This window comes from Haliotis rubra, unplaced genomic scaffold, assembly GCF_003918875.1.
Source record: "Haliotis rubra isolate DU_JTF1 unplaced genomic scaffold, ASM391887v1 Scf46, whole genome shotgun sequence".
Classification (NCBI taxonomy): domain Eukaryota; kingdom Metazoa; phylum Mollusca; class Gastropoda; order Lepetellida; family Haliotidae; genus Haliotis; species Haliotis rubra.
Window position 1 is genome coordinate 1,838,144 of NW_025767146.1, and position 15,696 is coordinate 1,853,839.

Consider the following 15,696-nt stretch of genomic DNA (forward strand, 5'->3'; position numbering starts at 1 on the left):
GTAAAGCTGCATAAGTATTTACACGATTAATAAATATTATTATACTGTAGTATTACCAGCAGCAGCAGCAGCAGCAGCAGCAGTAGTAGTAGTAGTAGTAGTAGAAGTAGTAATTTTATAACGTCGCGTTTGAACTCTTTCGTTGTGTACTTACTCTATCTGCAATTTCATTGAAGAAATGTTTCCTCTCTTAAAAGAACACTTTTCAGAAGTATGCACATATACGACCTCTTTTATGCAATAATGATTTACAATAAAAAAAACCCCATCTTATTCACACACACAAAGTTTGTTTTATTAAATGTAATAATCATGAATTAACATTGGTTGCCCAAACATGATTTGGAGCACCGCCAGGTTGCATGAGACACGCCCTGCTCCATGTGTACGACATGGACGACATGGAGTAGTCAGGTCGGCGTGACCTTTGAACCCATATGATGATACAGGGACAGGTAGTGTTATTCACCCCTGGTTATAGCATGTTTCGGATAACTTGCCACAAAACACCAGGTGTAGGCCAGGAAAGGAGTGATGAGGTAGATTTGCGTTTACTATAATTTTGTATCTCCAGATTTACAAATGCAATATTTGGTAGCATTTCAGATTCCGACTGCGTCATACCTTCCCACGTGATTAACATGACCCGCCGGCCGCCTCATGTAATACCAACCAGGCCTCCATGTCATGTGTTATGGATATTGGGCAACCGTAAATCCCTACTGTGTCATTAATGCAACCGAGATTTCACACAAGCTGGTGTGATGTGGTAGGACTATGGATCTTGTGCAATCACCATTGCCATGTATAGAGGTGATGCATTAGTGCAACCGTGGATTCATGCAGTCTAATATGGCATTAGGGCAACCTACATTACACAAATCCTGCGTGGATACCGATGCAGTTAATATCTAGTCAGTTCATTTTCACATGGGACGGTGGGGTAGCCTTGTGGCTAAGGCGTTTGCTCGTCACGCGGAAGACACGGGTTCTATTCCCCACATGGGCGTAATGTGTGAAGCCCACTGGTGTCCCCCGCCGGGATATTGCTGGAATATTGTTACAAGCGGCGTAGAACTAAATTCACTCACTCACTCATTTCCACCCATCCTATTCCGTTACCCACACACATGTTCAACAGGTCAAGAAGTACGTACAAGAAGTCCTATAGAACCATATCTTCACATACTGACAGTCACACAGACAGGGACAGCCGACCGACGGTAGTTTGTACTACATGGTCAACAAGTAACACCATAGGCCCGGCGCTCACACCAGGTAGGGATCAAAGGCAGGTGTGATAATTGTCAGATAATGGACTGCGATATCTCTCCTCATCTGTGTCAGTAGTGGCGGTGTGTAGACTGGCTGTAACCGTCGTCCACGATGCACCTGATGAACTGCTCCAACAGGGTAGTTGGGGAGGGACTGATGGAGGGGCAAGACTTCTCCCGCCAAAGGGTGTGTCAACGGGAATGGCCACGCCTCAGTATACTGTTGGGGTCACTCACCCTGGCGGCGGTGTTGCTTCTCAGCTTCAGTCCAGCCGTACGATCCCTCCTCTACACCGACTACCCCTACAAACCACACCTTCCTGCAATCTCCGCGTCAACTGATCGTCCGCCCGGATCTCTAACAGGGCAGGCGGGTAGATACAGCCGCGAAGCAGCTGAATGGGGTGACATGTTGTCAGAACAGTGTGATATGACTCCATCCACCCACCTTGACTGCCATCCTGAGGGGAACCTGTCCCACACTGCCTGCCAGAGTCGAGGATGTTGTTGGAACGATGTGGGTGGGCCGTCACCCACCTGCTTCTACCCTGCTAACTACCCCGCATATATAGTAGTCCACAAGCAGAACTACGGGTCGGTGACCACCATGCAGCTCTACAACAACGCCACGACACACTACCCCAACGATGTTCACCACCTAGCTGTGTCCATCGTCCACCTGTCCACTACATCGGTCAGGATCCGGGTGAGTCAGATACTTACACGGATAGCTAGGTTTGGTCGGTTGTGGTTAACGCCGTCTGTATGTCGGCTGCCTGTAAATAATCAAATCTGAAAGAAATACATCAATGGTTAATATCATGAGCGTCGATCCACGATCTCGGGGTACTAAGACCCACAATCAACATTTTCACTGACCCAGACTCGGAGATGTTTAGTCATCACTTACGACCAGTACATGTTGCCATGAATCTTAACATGGGACTTCCGGTGTAGATGTTATTGTGAACCCCGTCGGATATGTCTCCATCAGCTGTCTTATTGGCGTTTGTGATGTATTGCAGATAACCGACGCAACATCTAAGAGGTGGGAGGTGCCTATCAACGGTTCTAGCTTAAACTTCGAGACGCCAGACACAGAACAGACACAGATGCCCGACACAGACAAAGACCTCTACACTGTAAACACTGCCGGACTACAGGAACCATTTGCGTTCAACGTCCAGAGGAAGACTTCTGGAAGTGCAATGTATGCTTTATACGTGGCCCTGTCATATTCCAATATGTCCATCCAGCTTTACATCCAGCGAGGAGACTCGGGAATCCCAATCGTCTCCGTAAGCCTCTGTTGAAAGTTGGGGCCTGCTTGGTTCTAATCCCAACCACCCTGAATAGGTATCTAGGTATTTCATACCCCTGGTGGTGGGTTACCAAGGCCGTAAACGTCTAACTCTGCACAACGTCGGGTTAACCCCGTACGCCAACTAAATGCTAAACAAAGCCATGTCAAACCAATCTCTTTCATGAGCACAGTGTATCATCTCTCCACACCAGTTTCAACCTAGCTAACGCTCTTGTAGCTTCCCGTCCCCCGCGCTTCGTGACTATCACTGACTATCAAGAGGATAGTATATCTGAACTGTTGAGGTTACGGTGAGCTGGTTACGTGACCGTGACTGTGACTGGACAGTAAGATGATACTATACCTGAACTGTTGAGGTTACGGTGGGCTGGTCACGTGGCTGTGACTGGACAGTAAGATGATACTATACCTGAACTGTTGTTGAGGTTACGGCGTGCTGGTTACGTGACTGTGACTGGACAGTAAGATGATACTATATCCGAACTGTTCAGTTTACGGTGGGCTGGTTACGTGACTGTGACAGTAAGATGATACTATATCTGAACTGTTCAGGTTACGGTGGGCTGGTTACGTGGCTGTGACAGTAAGATGATACTATATCTGAACTGTTCAGGTTACGGTGGGCTGGTTACGTGACTGTGACAGTAAGATGATACTATATCCGAACTGTTCAGTTTACGGTGGGCTGGTTACTGAACTGTTGAGGTTACGGTGGGCTGGTTACTGACTGACAGTAAGATGATACTATATCTGAACTGTTCAGGTTACGGTGGGCTGGTTACGTGACTGGACTGACTGACAGTAAGATAATACTATATCTGAACTGTTCAGGTTACGGTGGGCTGGTTACGTGACTGTGACAGTAAGATGATACTATATCTGAACTGTTCAGGTTACGGTGGGCTGGTTACGTGGCTGTGACAGTAAGATAATACTATATCTGAACTGTTCAGGTTACGGTGGGCTGGTTACGTGACTGTGACAGTAAGATGATACTATATCCGAACTGTTCAGTTTACGGTGGGCTGGTTACGTGACTGTGACTGGAGTAAGATGATACTATATCTGAACTGTTCAGGTTACGGTGGGCTGGTTACGTGACTGTGACAGTAAGATGATACTATATCTGAACTGTTCAGGTTACGGTGGGCTGGTTACGTGACTGTGACAGTAAGATGATACTATATCCGAACTGTTCAGGTGACGGTGGGCTGGTTACGTGGCTGTGGCTTGGCAGTAAGATGATACTATATCCGAACTGTTCAGGTTACGGTGGGCTGGTTACGTGACTGTGACTGGACAGTAAGATGTAAGATGATACTATATCCGAACTGTTCAGGTTACGGTGGGCTGGCTACGTGACTGTGACAATAAGATGATACTATATCCGAACTGTTCAGTTTACGGTGGGCTGGTTACGTGGCTGTGACAGTAAGATGATACTATATCCGAACTGTTCAGTTTACGGTGGGCTGGTTACGTGGCTGTGACAGTAAGATGATACTATATCCGAACTGTTCTGGTTACGGTGGGCTGGTTACGTGGCTATGACAGTAAGATGATACTATATCTGAACTGTTCAGTTTACGGTGGGTTGGTCACGTGACTTGTTTGTTTCTGATACAGTCTGCAGACGCTGGGCCCTCTGTTGTTCGCTGATCAGTTCCTGCAGGTGAGTTACCGCGTCCCCAGCACCTTTCTGTACGGGCTGGGCGAACACAGGGACACCTTCCTGCACAGCTTCAACTGGACCCGCTTCGTCATGTGGAACCGCGGGACTCCGCCGGAGGTGAGAATGTTAACAATTACCAACATACGTTTGAATCAGCACCTTACTAAACCCATACTTATGTTCGTTCAGTGTGACATTGTGAATTTCTATAGATATAATATATGGCATATTAACATCAGTAGAAAGTTGAGACCAGGTGACTGGTAAAGGTGTTGAATTAACGCAGGACGTGTTTCTGCACTGGTATGTGCCCTCTTAACTACTCAATAGACTGGACGTAAACAATAATGATGTCAGCTCACTATTATGCATGGACGAAATGTGACTGTGTCAATGTGTCATGCCGCTGTAATGTAAGGATCAAATGTGACTGTGTCAATGTGTCATGCCGCTATAATGTAAGGATCAAATGTGACTGTGTCAATGTGTCATGTCGCTATAATGTAAGGATCAAATGTGACTGTGTCAATGTGTCATGCCACTGTAATGTAAGGATCAAATGTGACTGTGTCAATGTGTCATGCCGCTATAATGTAAGGATCAAGTGTGACTGTGTAAGGATCATGTGTCATGCCGCTATAATGTAAGGATCAAATGTGACTGTGTCAATGTGTCATACCGCTATAATGTAAGGATCAAATGTGACTGTGTCAATGTGTCATACCGCTATAATGTAAGGATCAAATGTGTGACTGTGTCAATGTGTCATGCCGCTATAATGTAAGGATCAAATGTGACTGTGTCCAATGTGTCATGCCGCTATAATGTAAGGATCAAATGTGACTGTGCCAATGTGTCATGCCGCTATAATGTAAGGATCAAATGGGACTGTAAGGATCAAATGGGACTGTGTCAATGTGTCATGCCGCTATAATGTAAGGATCAAATGTGACTGTGTCAATGTGTCATGCCGCTATAATGTAAGGATCAAATGTGACTGTGTCAATGTGTTATGCCGCTATAATATAAGGATCAAATGGGACTGTGTCAATGTGTCATGGCGCTGTAATGTAAGTATAAAATGTGACTGTGTTACTGTGACCGTGCCACCAGGAAGACAGGAACCTGTACGGCTCCCACCCCTTCTACCTGATGATGGAGGAGGACGGCAGCAGTCACGGTGTTCTCCTCCTCAACAGCAACGCCTTAGGTCAGTGAATATAGCCAATACACACATCGTCAACAGTTGATTGGCATTTTAGAAGATGCTAAGTAACATTAAAGGCAAGTAAAGTTCTATTTTTTAAATTCTTTATTCTGTTATGGATCCGTGAACATGCAGGAGTCTTGTCTTCGTCACGTCTAATGTCCAGTCTAAGTAAACCTAGACTCAGTATTATTAATTACACTGCTATACTGAGCCTAAGTTTACTTAGACTGGTCTAATGTCTGCCTTTCCCGCAGAGGTGATGCTCCAGCCAGCCCCGGCCGTCACGTGGCGCACCATCGGGGGGATTCTCGACTTTTACGTGTTCCTTGGACCGGGTCCTGATGACGTCATCCAGCAATACACACAGTTGATTGGACGCAGCTTCATGCCGCCATATTGGGGTCTTGGATTCCACGTGTGTCGCTATGGTTACAACACTGCCAACAGGACACGCTTGGTGCTTGAGAGGATCAGGGAGGCTGGGGTTCCTGTAGTAAGTCCACATGTCAGGCAGAAGTGCTGGATATGTTTCGCTACGAGATTCATTTATTGTGTCAAGTACGTACTGTATTGAGTCATGTTAAGGCTTGTTTATATATTCTAGCTTGTAACTCGTTGTTGGTATCAGTATAATTTTGGACTTAAAGTTTGTTTTCGAATCTTTTCACAAAACCTTTGACAGCGAATCTTACCGTGGTCACTCTGACGTTCGTTTGACCAAAGACTTAAGATTTGATTCCCACAAGTCAATTGGCTAAACTTACTCCCAGATTCGCTGTGTGAACCTGAGATACCGATGTTCCGCTTGTACTCTAGGGTTAATACACTGGCTCAGAAGGCAAAACTGTGTGACTTGTGTACCTTGATCATAACACGGTCACTAAGTTATCTGGTGCAGACTCGAATATGTACCGTTTGTAGGGACCCATCTGAAATATTGCTGATTGCAGTGTAACACACCATTCAGTTTTATAGGATTATATGTCAGGATTATATGTCAGGATTATATGTCAGGATTATATGTTCACTTAAGATGTCCAAGCGTTCTGTATCCACGTTGCCTATTCACCATATGTCTGCAGGATGTCCAGTGGAACGACATCGACTACATGGATGGTCTGAAGGATTTCACGACTTCGCCAACATTTGGCGACCAGGCAGGACTAGTGGATTATGTCCACTCCCTCGGCATGCACTACGTCATCATCACGGTAAGACATTCCTGTGAACATTTGCAGGGGTGATGGAGTAGCCAAGTGTTAAAGTGTACGCTCGTGGTACCAAACACCTGGGTTCGATTCCCATATTGATACAATATTCTGGTTTCCCCAGTCGAGCACTTGGGTAGTGCTACCAACGACATAAACCGATGTTCACTCCCTGAACATTCCTTACCGTAAGCTGGAGAGCTTACACATTTAACTTCCCGCAGTTCCTGCTTATAGTAACATTAAGCAATCCTCAAACTGTACAACTACATGTCTGTTTGAAAATGTTTTCCGCATTAGAAAAGTACAACAAACACATTTCCCATGAGTGATGCCAACATATGTCCTTGACATTGCTGTGCCAGGATCCCGGGATAAGCAACACCCAACCTGCAGGCTCCTACGCACCATATGACCTCGGGATGAAGATGGGCATCTTTATTCGGAATGCGGACAACGATGAACCCTTGGTGTCAAAGGTACGCAAATTGTTGTTACTATGTACGTGGCCATTCTTGCATGGGCACATGAAACCCCAGGGATGCTGTTATATTGTTGATTCGAATGCCAAGTATTTGTATCGAAACCGCTTCAGTTAAACAGATAGATAATTATCATAGCGGGTACATTTCTCGACAGGATACAGCCTGCGCGTAAAAACAGTTTCCTTTACGGATTAATATGCAAATAGAAAACCTTGCATTATTCATTTTCGGCTTTTCAGACAGAACTGACAGTATGGGATCTGAACAAATTATGGGATGTATAATGGTTGACACTACTGGAAGTAATATGCTTAGTCTATGATATACCAAGGGCGTCGCTGAATCCTTGTGCAACTAGAGGAATTGTTGGCGATATAAACGAAGCAGTTTATAGAATAATATTTGGATAGGGAGTCGCACTCTTGTATAGACTGAGCAAGAGATTGACAAGGGTGGTAGTTTTGTTTTCCGAACATGTTAATGACTAGTAATATGTTGGAATAGTTATTCTTTATTGGTAACAAGCTACATCAAGTCCAAGGTGCTACTGACTCTCTCCTGACCCCTACAGGTGTGGCCCGGTGACACAGTGTTCCCCGACTTCACCCACCCCGACTCACAGAGCTACTGGACGATGATGGTCAGGTTGTTCCACGACAAGGTCCAGTTTGATGGCATGTGGCTGGTAGGTATTGAATAAACACAGGTTGTACTGAAGATTGTGACGTGTGTGATACGTGTTGTTAGTTAGTCAGGAGGGCTGTGTGTGTTGTGAGTAGACACACGCCTTGTGTGATGTGTGTTGTTAGTTAGTCAGGAGGGTTGTGTGTGTTGTGAGTAGACACAAGCCTTGTGTGATGTGTGTTGTTAGTTAGTAAGGAGGGTTGTGTGTGTTGTGAGTAGACACAAGCCTTGTGTGATGTGTGTTGTTAGTTAGTCAGGAGGGTTGTGTGTGTTGTGAGTAGACACAAGCCTTGTGTGATGTGTGTTATGAGTAGACACAAGCCTTGTGTGATGTGTGTTATGAGTAGACACACGCCTTGTGTGATGTGTGTTGTTAGTTAGTCAGGAGGGCTGTGTGTGTTGTGAGTAGACACAAGTCTTGTGTGATGTGTGTTATGAGTAGACACAAGCCTTGTGTGATGTGTGTTGTTAGTTAGTCAGGAGGGCTGTGTGTGTTGTGAGTAGACACAAGCCTTGTGTGATGTGTGTTATGAGTAGACACAAGCCTTGTGTGATGTGTGTTGTTAGTTAGTCAGGAGGGCTGTGTGTGTTATGAGTAGACACACGCCTTGTGTGATGTGTGTTATGAGTAGACACAAGCCTTGTGTGATGTGTGTTGTTAGTCAGGAGGGCTGTGTGTGTTGTGAGTAGACACAAGCCTTGTGTGATGTGTGTTATGAGTAGACACAAGCCTTGTGTGATGTGTGTTATGAGTAGACACAAGCCTTGTGTGATGTGTGTTATGAGTAGACACAAGCCTTGTGTGATGTGTGTTATGAGTAGACACAAGCCTTGTGTGATGTGTGTTATGAGTAGACACAAGCCTTGTGTGTGTGATATGTGTGTTATGAGTAGACACAAGCCTTGTGTGATGTGTGTTATGAGTAGACACAAGCCTTGTGTGATGTGTGTTATGAGTAGACACAAGCCTTGTGTGATGTGTGTTATGAGTAGACACAGGCCTTGTGTGATGTGTTATGAGTAGACACGCCTTGTGTGATGTGTGTTATGTTGTGTTATGAGTAGACACAAGCCTTGTGTGATGTGTGTGTTATGAGTAGACACACGCCTTGTGTGATGTGTGTTATGAGTAGACACAAGCCTTGTGTGATGTGTGTTGTTATGAGTAGACACAAGCCTTGTGTGATGTGTGTTGTGAGTAGACACAAGCCTTGTGTGATGTGTGTTATGAGTAGACACACGCCTTGTGTGATGTGTTGTTAGTTAGACAGGAGGGCTGTGTGTTATGAGTAGACACAAGCCTTGTGTGATGTGTGTTATGAGTAGACACACGCCTTGTGTGATGTGTGTTAGTGAGTGTGACACACAAGCCTTGTGTGATGTGTGTTATGAGTAGACACAAGCCTTGTGTGATGTGTGTTATGAGTAGACACACGCCTTGTGTGATGTGTGTTGTGAGTAGACACACGCCTTGTGTGTGTGTTGTGAGTAGACACAAGCCGTGTGTGATGTGTGTTGTTAGTTAGACAGGAGGGTTGTGTGATGTGTGTTGTGAGTAGACACACAGGAGCCTTGTGTGATGTGTGTTGATGAGTAGACACAAGCCTTGTGTGATGTTGTTGTGATGGTAGACACAAGCCTTGTGTGATGTGTGTTATGAGTAGACACAGGCCTTGTGTGATGTGTGTTATGAGTAGACACAAGCCTTGTGTTATACGTGTTGTTAGTTAGTCAGGAGGGCTGTGTGTGTTGTGAGTAGACACAAGCCTTGTGTGATGTGTGTTATGAGTAGACAGAAGCCTTGTGTGATGTGTGTTATGAGTAGACACAAGCCTTGTGTGATGTGTGTTATGAGTAGACACAAGCCTTGTGTGATGTGTGTTATGAGTAGACACAAGCCTTGTGTGATACGTGTTGTTAGTCAGGAGGGCTGTGTGTATTGTGAGTAGACACAAGCCTTGTGTGATGTGTGTTATGAGTAGACACAAGCCTTGTGTGATGTGTGTTATGAGTAGACACACGCCTTGTGTGATGTGTGTTATGAGTAGACACAAGCCTTGTGTGATGTGTGTTATGAGTTGACACAAGCCTTGTGTGATGTGTGTTGTTAGTTAGTCAGGAGGGTTGTGTGTGTTGTGAGTAGACACAAGCCGTGTGTGATGTGTGTTGTTAGTTAGTCAGGAGGGTTGTGTGTGTTGTGAGTAGACACAAGCCTTGTGTGATGTGTGTTATGAGTAGACACAAGCCTTGTGTGATGTGTGTTATGAGTAGACACACGCCTTGTGTAATGTGTGTTGTTAGTTAGTCAGGAGGGTTGTGTGTGTTGTGAGTAGACACAAGCCTTGTGTGATGTGTGTTATGAGTAGACACAAGCCTTGTGTGATGTGTGTTATGAGTAGACACACGCCTTGTGTGATGTGTGTTGTTAGTTAGTCAGGAGGGCTGTGTGTGTTATGAGTAGACACAAGCCTTGTGGGTTGTATTTGACGATACACAGTTGATTCAAACGCTGGTGGACGAAATGAAACAAATAAGTTTTATCACTGCTACTTGTAGGATATGAACGACATCTCCAGCTTCGTGGACGGCTCTGTGAGCGGCTGCCCTGAGTCCAACACCACATACGACAACCCGCCCTATCTGCCAGGTACACTCACTGACGCTGTAGGGAGTACTGAGTGTGTCTAACGGTCCCTGAACCACATTCTACTTTCCCTACTGCCTATAGCCCTCGTTGCAATGATAAAGCCCTAAATGGAGCAAGTCAGTTCAGGTTCAGGGAATCTTCCAACTCACTAAGCTCATTGTCAATTTAAACGGGTTTATTTGTTTGTCCTATTATCATATATATTCAGAGACTAAGCGTTAGTCTCTAACAAGTACAGTAATGGCGCCTGATCAAACACACAAACAAATGCTGACAACATTTATTTCACTGGATCACGAATCATCATTTAAATTTCTATTGACGCTTTTAAATTTTAGTAATAGGGAAAAAACATTATCGATATGGATAAAAAAATCTCCATGAGGAACACGTCTCCAGGAGAATGCAGCCAGATGTTTCCCTTACAATTACAGGTACAGGTTGTACAGGATGTTTCCCTTACAATTACAGGTACAGGTTGTACTTATGAGACATTACTGAAGCTGTTTTCAAATGTATCTGTTTTTAGACGTCCGCCCCTATGACTGTGAAGGTACTCATATGTTTCTAGTTAGTTAAATGACAAGGAGAAACTCTACACGGGTTAACCTCGTTAGGATGAGAAAGCCACAATAACTCGGTGCGCCTAGTGGCAGCAAGATTGATAATACGATGTGCCGTTGAGATTGACATCCAATGATCGAGGGAAAAAAATAACAGCGCCTTGAGCATGCACTAGTTGCGTGGATATGTGCGCTATATAAATATCCTATAATAATAGATGATAATAACTGCCTGGATGGAAATTTCCACCTATAACCTGGAGGTGTGCTACAGAATAAATATAAAGCTGTCACGTCATAGAAGCGTTAGGTTACAATGTCTAAAATCCATAGTATAGCAGCTTTGCAATATTTATAGCGGAATATAGAAACTCGACCCCTTAAAATTTCCTCTATTTTTTGTCAGCTGTATACGGCGACCTCCTCTACACCCACACCATATGCACGTCATCACGACAGCACTGGTCCCGGAACTACAACATCCACAACATGTACAGCTTGACGGAGACCAATGCCACCTTTCAGTAAGTGGTAGAGATTCAAACGGTTAATCTTGTAGCAGAAACACGAACATACCTGAAGCTCCTACCACACTAGTCCAGTTTAGATTTGAATGAATATCTGACAAATCCTTAGAGAATGATCTCGCGAGGTGAACCCGGACCAAACTCAGAGCGCCTAATTGAAACAAAGTCGTGTAGTTTTTTGTGTTGTTTCAGCTATGTCGAACAAAAAGAAAGCAAATAACAAAAAGAAAGCAAATAATCCTTCTATGGGTGCAATGACTCTCAGCAGAGACCATATAATCTATTATATGGTCTCTGCTCTCAGAAACGACCTGCATAGTTGGGACCCTTGGTAACTACCATTACCTAGATTACAGATATCAACTGGAAGACTGAGATTTCCCTCATCTTTATATATTACCCACAGTCACAACGTCATACACGTTTTCTGGTTATTTGTAGGGCTTTGAAGGAAGTCAGAAAAAGGTCATAGACCTTTCATCATATCAAGGTCAAGTTTTCCAGGTCAAGGTCACTACGGAGGGCACTGGAGCGGCGACAATGCGGCATCCTACAAGGACATGACTCGGTCAATATCCGGTCAGTGTCCGTCATGACTAACATGCTGTACATATATAGCACAGTGATCCCCATCTTCTACCTTGTTATGGTGTTATATACCGTGTTGCATTTACATCATCCCGTCAGTTAAGGCATCATTTAATGACTGTGTCAATTTTGTTCCCATTTCTTAATTTATCCATTTCATGATTTGGACTATAAAATATGATGAGGGCATGCAGCATATTTATCAGAAAGCCAGAGAACAATGGACACTAATTTATACAATGTATACAGAACTTCTCAGTTTCTCGCTGTTCGGGGTGCCCCTTGTGGGGGCGGACATCTGTGGCTTCAGGAAAAACACCACGGAGGCCCTGTGCCAGCGCTGGTACCAGCTCGGTGCATTCTACCCCTTCTCCAGGGTACACAACTCCAAAATCTCCAGGGTAGGTTCTCCTTCAGTTAGAACCGAAAATCTGACATGGTTAACACAACTCTTTGGGTTATGATCCGGGTCAAATAGCTTTCGGATACGTTCGCCCTCGCCGACAACTCCCAAATCACCCGTCTTTGACAGGCATTTGGTCTGACATCACCTGATACTCTGTATTCATGCTGCCATACCTGATACAATGTTTGTTCCACACCCGATGAGCCAGGATCCGGCGTTCGGGACCCCGACCGTCCACCAAGGCCTCTCTCACTACTTCTGAGCCATACCTGTCATCGTTCCACTAGAGCAGCGGTATGGGGACAGACCTCGCCATCTGCTTCTTTGAGTTAGTGTCAGTAATCTTCCAACTAATCTGCTACAGCTTCTTTAAGACAGCCTTTATAGAGCAGTTTGTTTCAACAATGTTATTGTTTACGTTACTTAACTCACAGCAGCTTTCACATGACCAGAAACCTTACAAAATGGTTCTAAAATGAACTTTCTATAAACTTTCTAAAATGAATATTCTAATAAACATCTAGTATTACTACACTTGAACAGGAAGTGCTACTGCATCATTTAATGACGATTGAGTACAACAAACATTCTAAGCATTATATTTCACCCTGTACTTACTACACCACACGCATGTGCTTGTGTTCCACCTAGGTTCCCGAGGGACAGAGCCACCTATTCCGTCGACACCCAGTTCCTGTGGGGGCCAGCTCTCATGATACTGCCAGTGCTGACTGAGGTCTGCATGTTCAGTTAGTGCTCATATATAGGTAGTCCCAATACGGACTGGTCCATAACACTACTTACACTTGACGGATTGTCATTGTAGTTAAGTGGCTTGAGGATAATTCTAGTTGCTTGATAGTGAGGAAGGATAACAATATATGGATGAAACACTTCTTTATTGCTGTGAGAGCGACGTTTCGGTGTAGGTTCTAACACCGTTATCAAACATGTGATAAGTGATCACTGGCTCTCACAGCAATAAAGAAGTTGTTCATCCTTACTGCTCCAACTTCTCAATGCCTCTCAAAAAAGTTGCTTGATGGTGAGTGAAGAAAGTTCGATTTAAAACATAATTTCGGGTTGTTAAAAGTACCTGCTCTACTTTGAACACACATAATCTACATTTCCTAACTCCACACTCTGCATAGTTACTGCTTTTGTAATTGGTTCACATGGTTAAATAGATCTGTCTCCTCTGGCGTCACTTACGAAGGACGAGCAGGTGCTCTGTCATTATAAACATATATGAACTATTCAAGCAGGTTGTTGCCTTGACGCTGTGTAGGGAGCAACGTCGGTGACAGCCTACCTTCCCGACACACTTTGGTACGACTTCTACACCGGAAGACAGATACCCGTGCAAGGAAATAGGACCGAGTTTGACGCCCCACCTGACGTTATCAACGTCCTCGTGCGGTCCGGCTACATCCTCCCACTGCAGGAACCAGCGACAACGACGGCACAGAGGTAAGGCAACGTTGCAGCCATTCTCGCGGCGATAATGACTTCATCTAGTGGAAGTCACTACAACCTTACAGGGCATTTCAGGGCACAATAGCACACCACCGGGGCACAATATAACGCCCCATCAGGGCACATGTGCGTCTTTGTTTGCAAGTGATAATGTCCGCATGTTAATTAAGTAATACTATATGCAGTGTGAAGTGGTTGTACCACGTGTTCTAGTGTTTGACTGGTCAAGCTGGCACTTATCAACATTGGCGGTGGACAGGGTGGAGTCCTGGTAGCCTTTCCTCCAGGAGGAGAATATGTCAGGCATGGTCAATAGGTTTTAAATCGTCTTTCGTGTGTTTACAGCCGACGCAACCCTTTCTGGTTGGTGGTGGCCCTGAACGCCACTGGGGGAGCTGAGGGAGATCTGTTTTGGGATGATGGAGACACTCCAGGTGAGTGGAACCACGAGGCGACCCGTACCCTGACTACAGTGAAACAGTTAGCCAGACTCCAGTGAACAATCAAAGTCTCCCTCTATTTCTGTGACCGTCAGAACCCATCAGTTATCATAATATGCGTCTGTTGCAGATGCCCACGAGCAGATGCTGTTCAATATGCTGTGGTTTTATGCAGCTAATGTGAGTATCACCACGCATGCGTGGGGGAGTGAAGAGTAAGTGAGTGATACAGGTTCAAAGTCAACGTCTTTCATGGCGTTTTATATGTGTGTTAGACGAATCCCGAAGTGATGCACATCTCATACGTTATAATCATAACGTTTATGAAACCATGAACACCGGTATGATGCTTACAATAGGGAGTAGGAGTTAATCCTAAGCTACTGATCCACGACCATGGAATCTCCGCGTCTCTTCACACTGACATTCCTGGATTTGTCACTTCATCGCTGGATATCAAACATTTTTCTCTACAAATGCTAATTTGTACAAATTTGTAAAATACAGATACGGATATAAGTTTAATTTCTATAAATATTTGGACCTAAGAAGCTCTTGTCCATGAGCACGCCGACGCAGGTTTAAAAGCACTATTACAACCATTAACGTATAGTAATTCTTATGATATAGCTGTACATGGAGGAGTTTATGCAGGAGAGTGCTACTGTCGCCCTGTGTGTTCGTGTTCCAGAGGCGAGTGTACTCCGAGCTGCCATACATCGGTCTGAAGCAGGAGACGATGATGCTGGGCAACGTCACCATCTTCGGCGTGGCGACTACCCCCCTCCACCGTCACTGTCAACGGCAGGAGTGTCAGTTTCTTCTACTACACAAGCAATAAGGTGACCGTCTATATTGCAACACATATCGAATATTTTTGAACATTTGGCAAGGTTCAGTTCTAAATCATTACCATCAGCCAGGTCCTCGTCCTCCTTATCAGAATGTCTTATTGTGCTCATGTAGGTTCTGATGGTACCAGACGTGCTCGTCAATCTACTCAAGGTCTTCAGTCTGAGCTGGGACGTCTGAATCATTCAGAGTGACCTCCCCTTCCAAGTAGACCAGGCTTAGCAGAAGAGAACTGAATTGGATCTTACTTGCTTCAGTTGTGTCTCATACTAAAATAGGAACATTTGCACATAAATAGCATGATTTATACTTTTCATAATAAAACACAATCAACCTAACT

General features: G+C 44.7%; 1 protein-coding gene across 1 annotated transcript; it reads left to right on the top strand.

The window, feature by feature from the left end:
- The first annotated feature begins 1,220 nt into the window (after positions 1 to 1,220).
- On the top strand, positions 1,221 to 15,696 carry LOC124290212 (lysosomal alpha-glucosidase-like). Its single transcript, XM_046726924.1, has 19 exons — positions 1,221 to 1,980; positions 2,300 to 2,484; positions 4,225 to 4,387; positions 5,384 to 5,480; positions 5,735 to 5,973; positions 6,563 to 6,691; positions 7,054 to 7,167; positions 7,745 to 7,858; positions 10,414 to 10,504; positions 11,474 to 11,591; positions 12,036 to 12,065; positions 12,442 to 12,583; positions 12,876 to 12,979; positions 13,240 to 13,324; positions 13,877 to 14,058; positions 14,410 to 14,498; positions 14,635 to 14,684; positions 15,196 to 15,346; positions 15,471 to 15,696. The coding sequence occupies exons 1-18, from the start codon at positions 1,387 to 1,389 to the stop codon at positions 15,343 to 15,345; spliced, it is 2,676 nt and encodes an 891-aa protein (XP_046582880.1). The 5' UTR covers positions 1,221 to 1,386; the 3' UTR covers position 15,346; positions 15,471 to 15,696.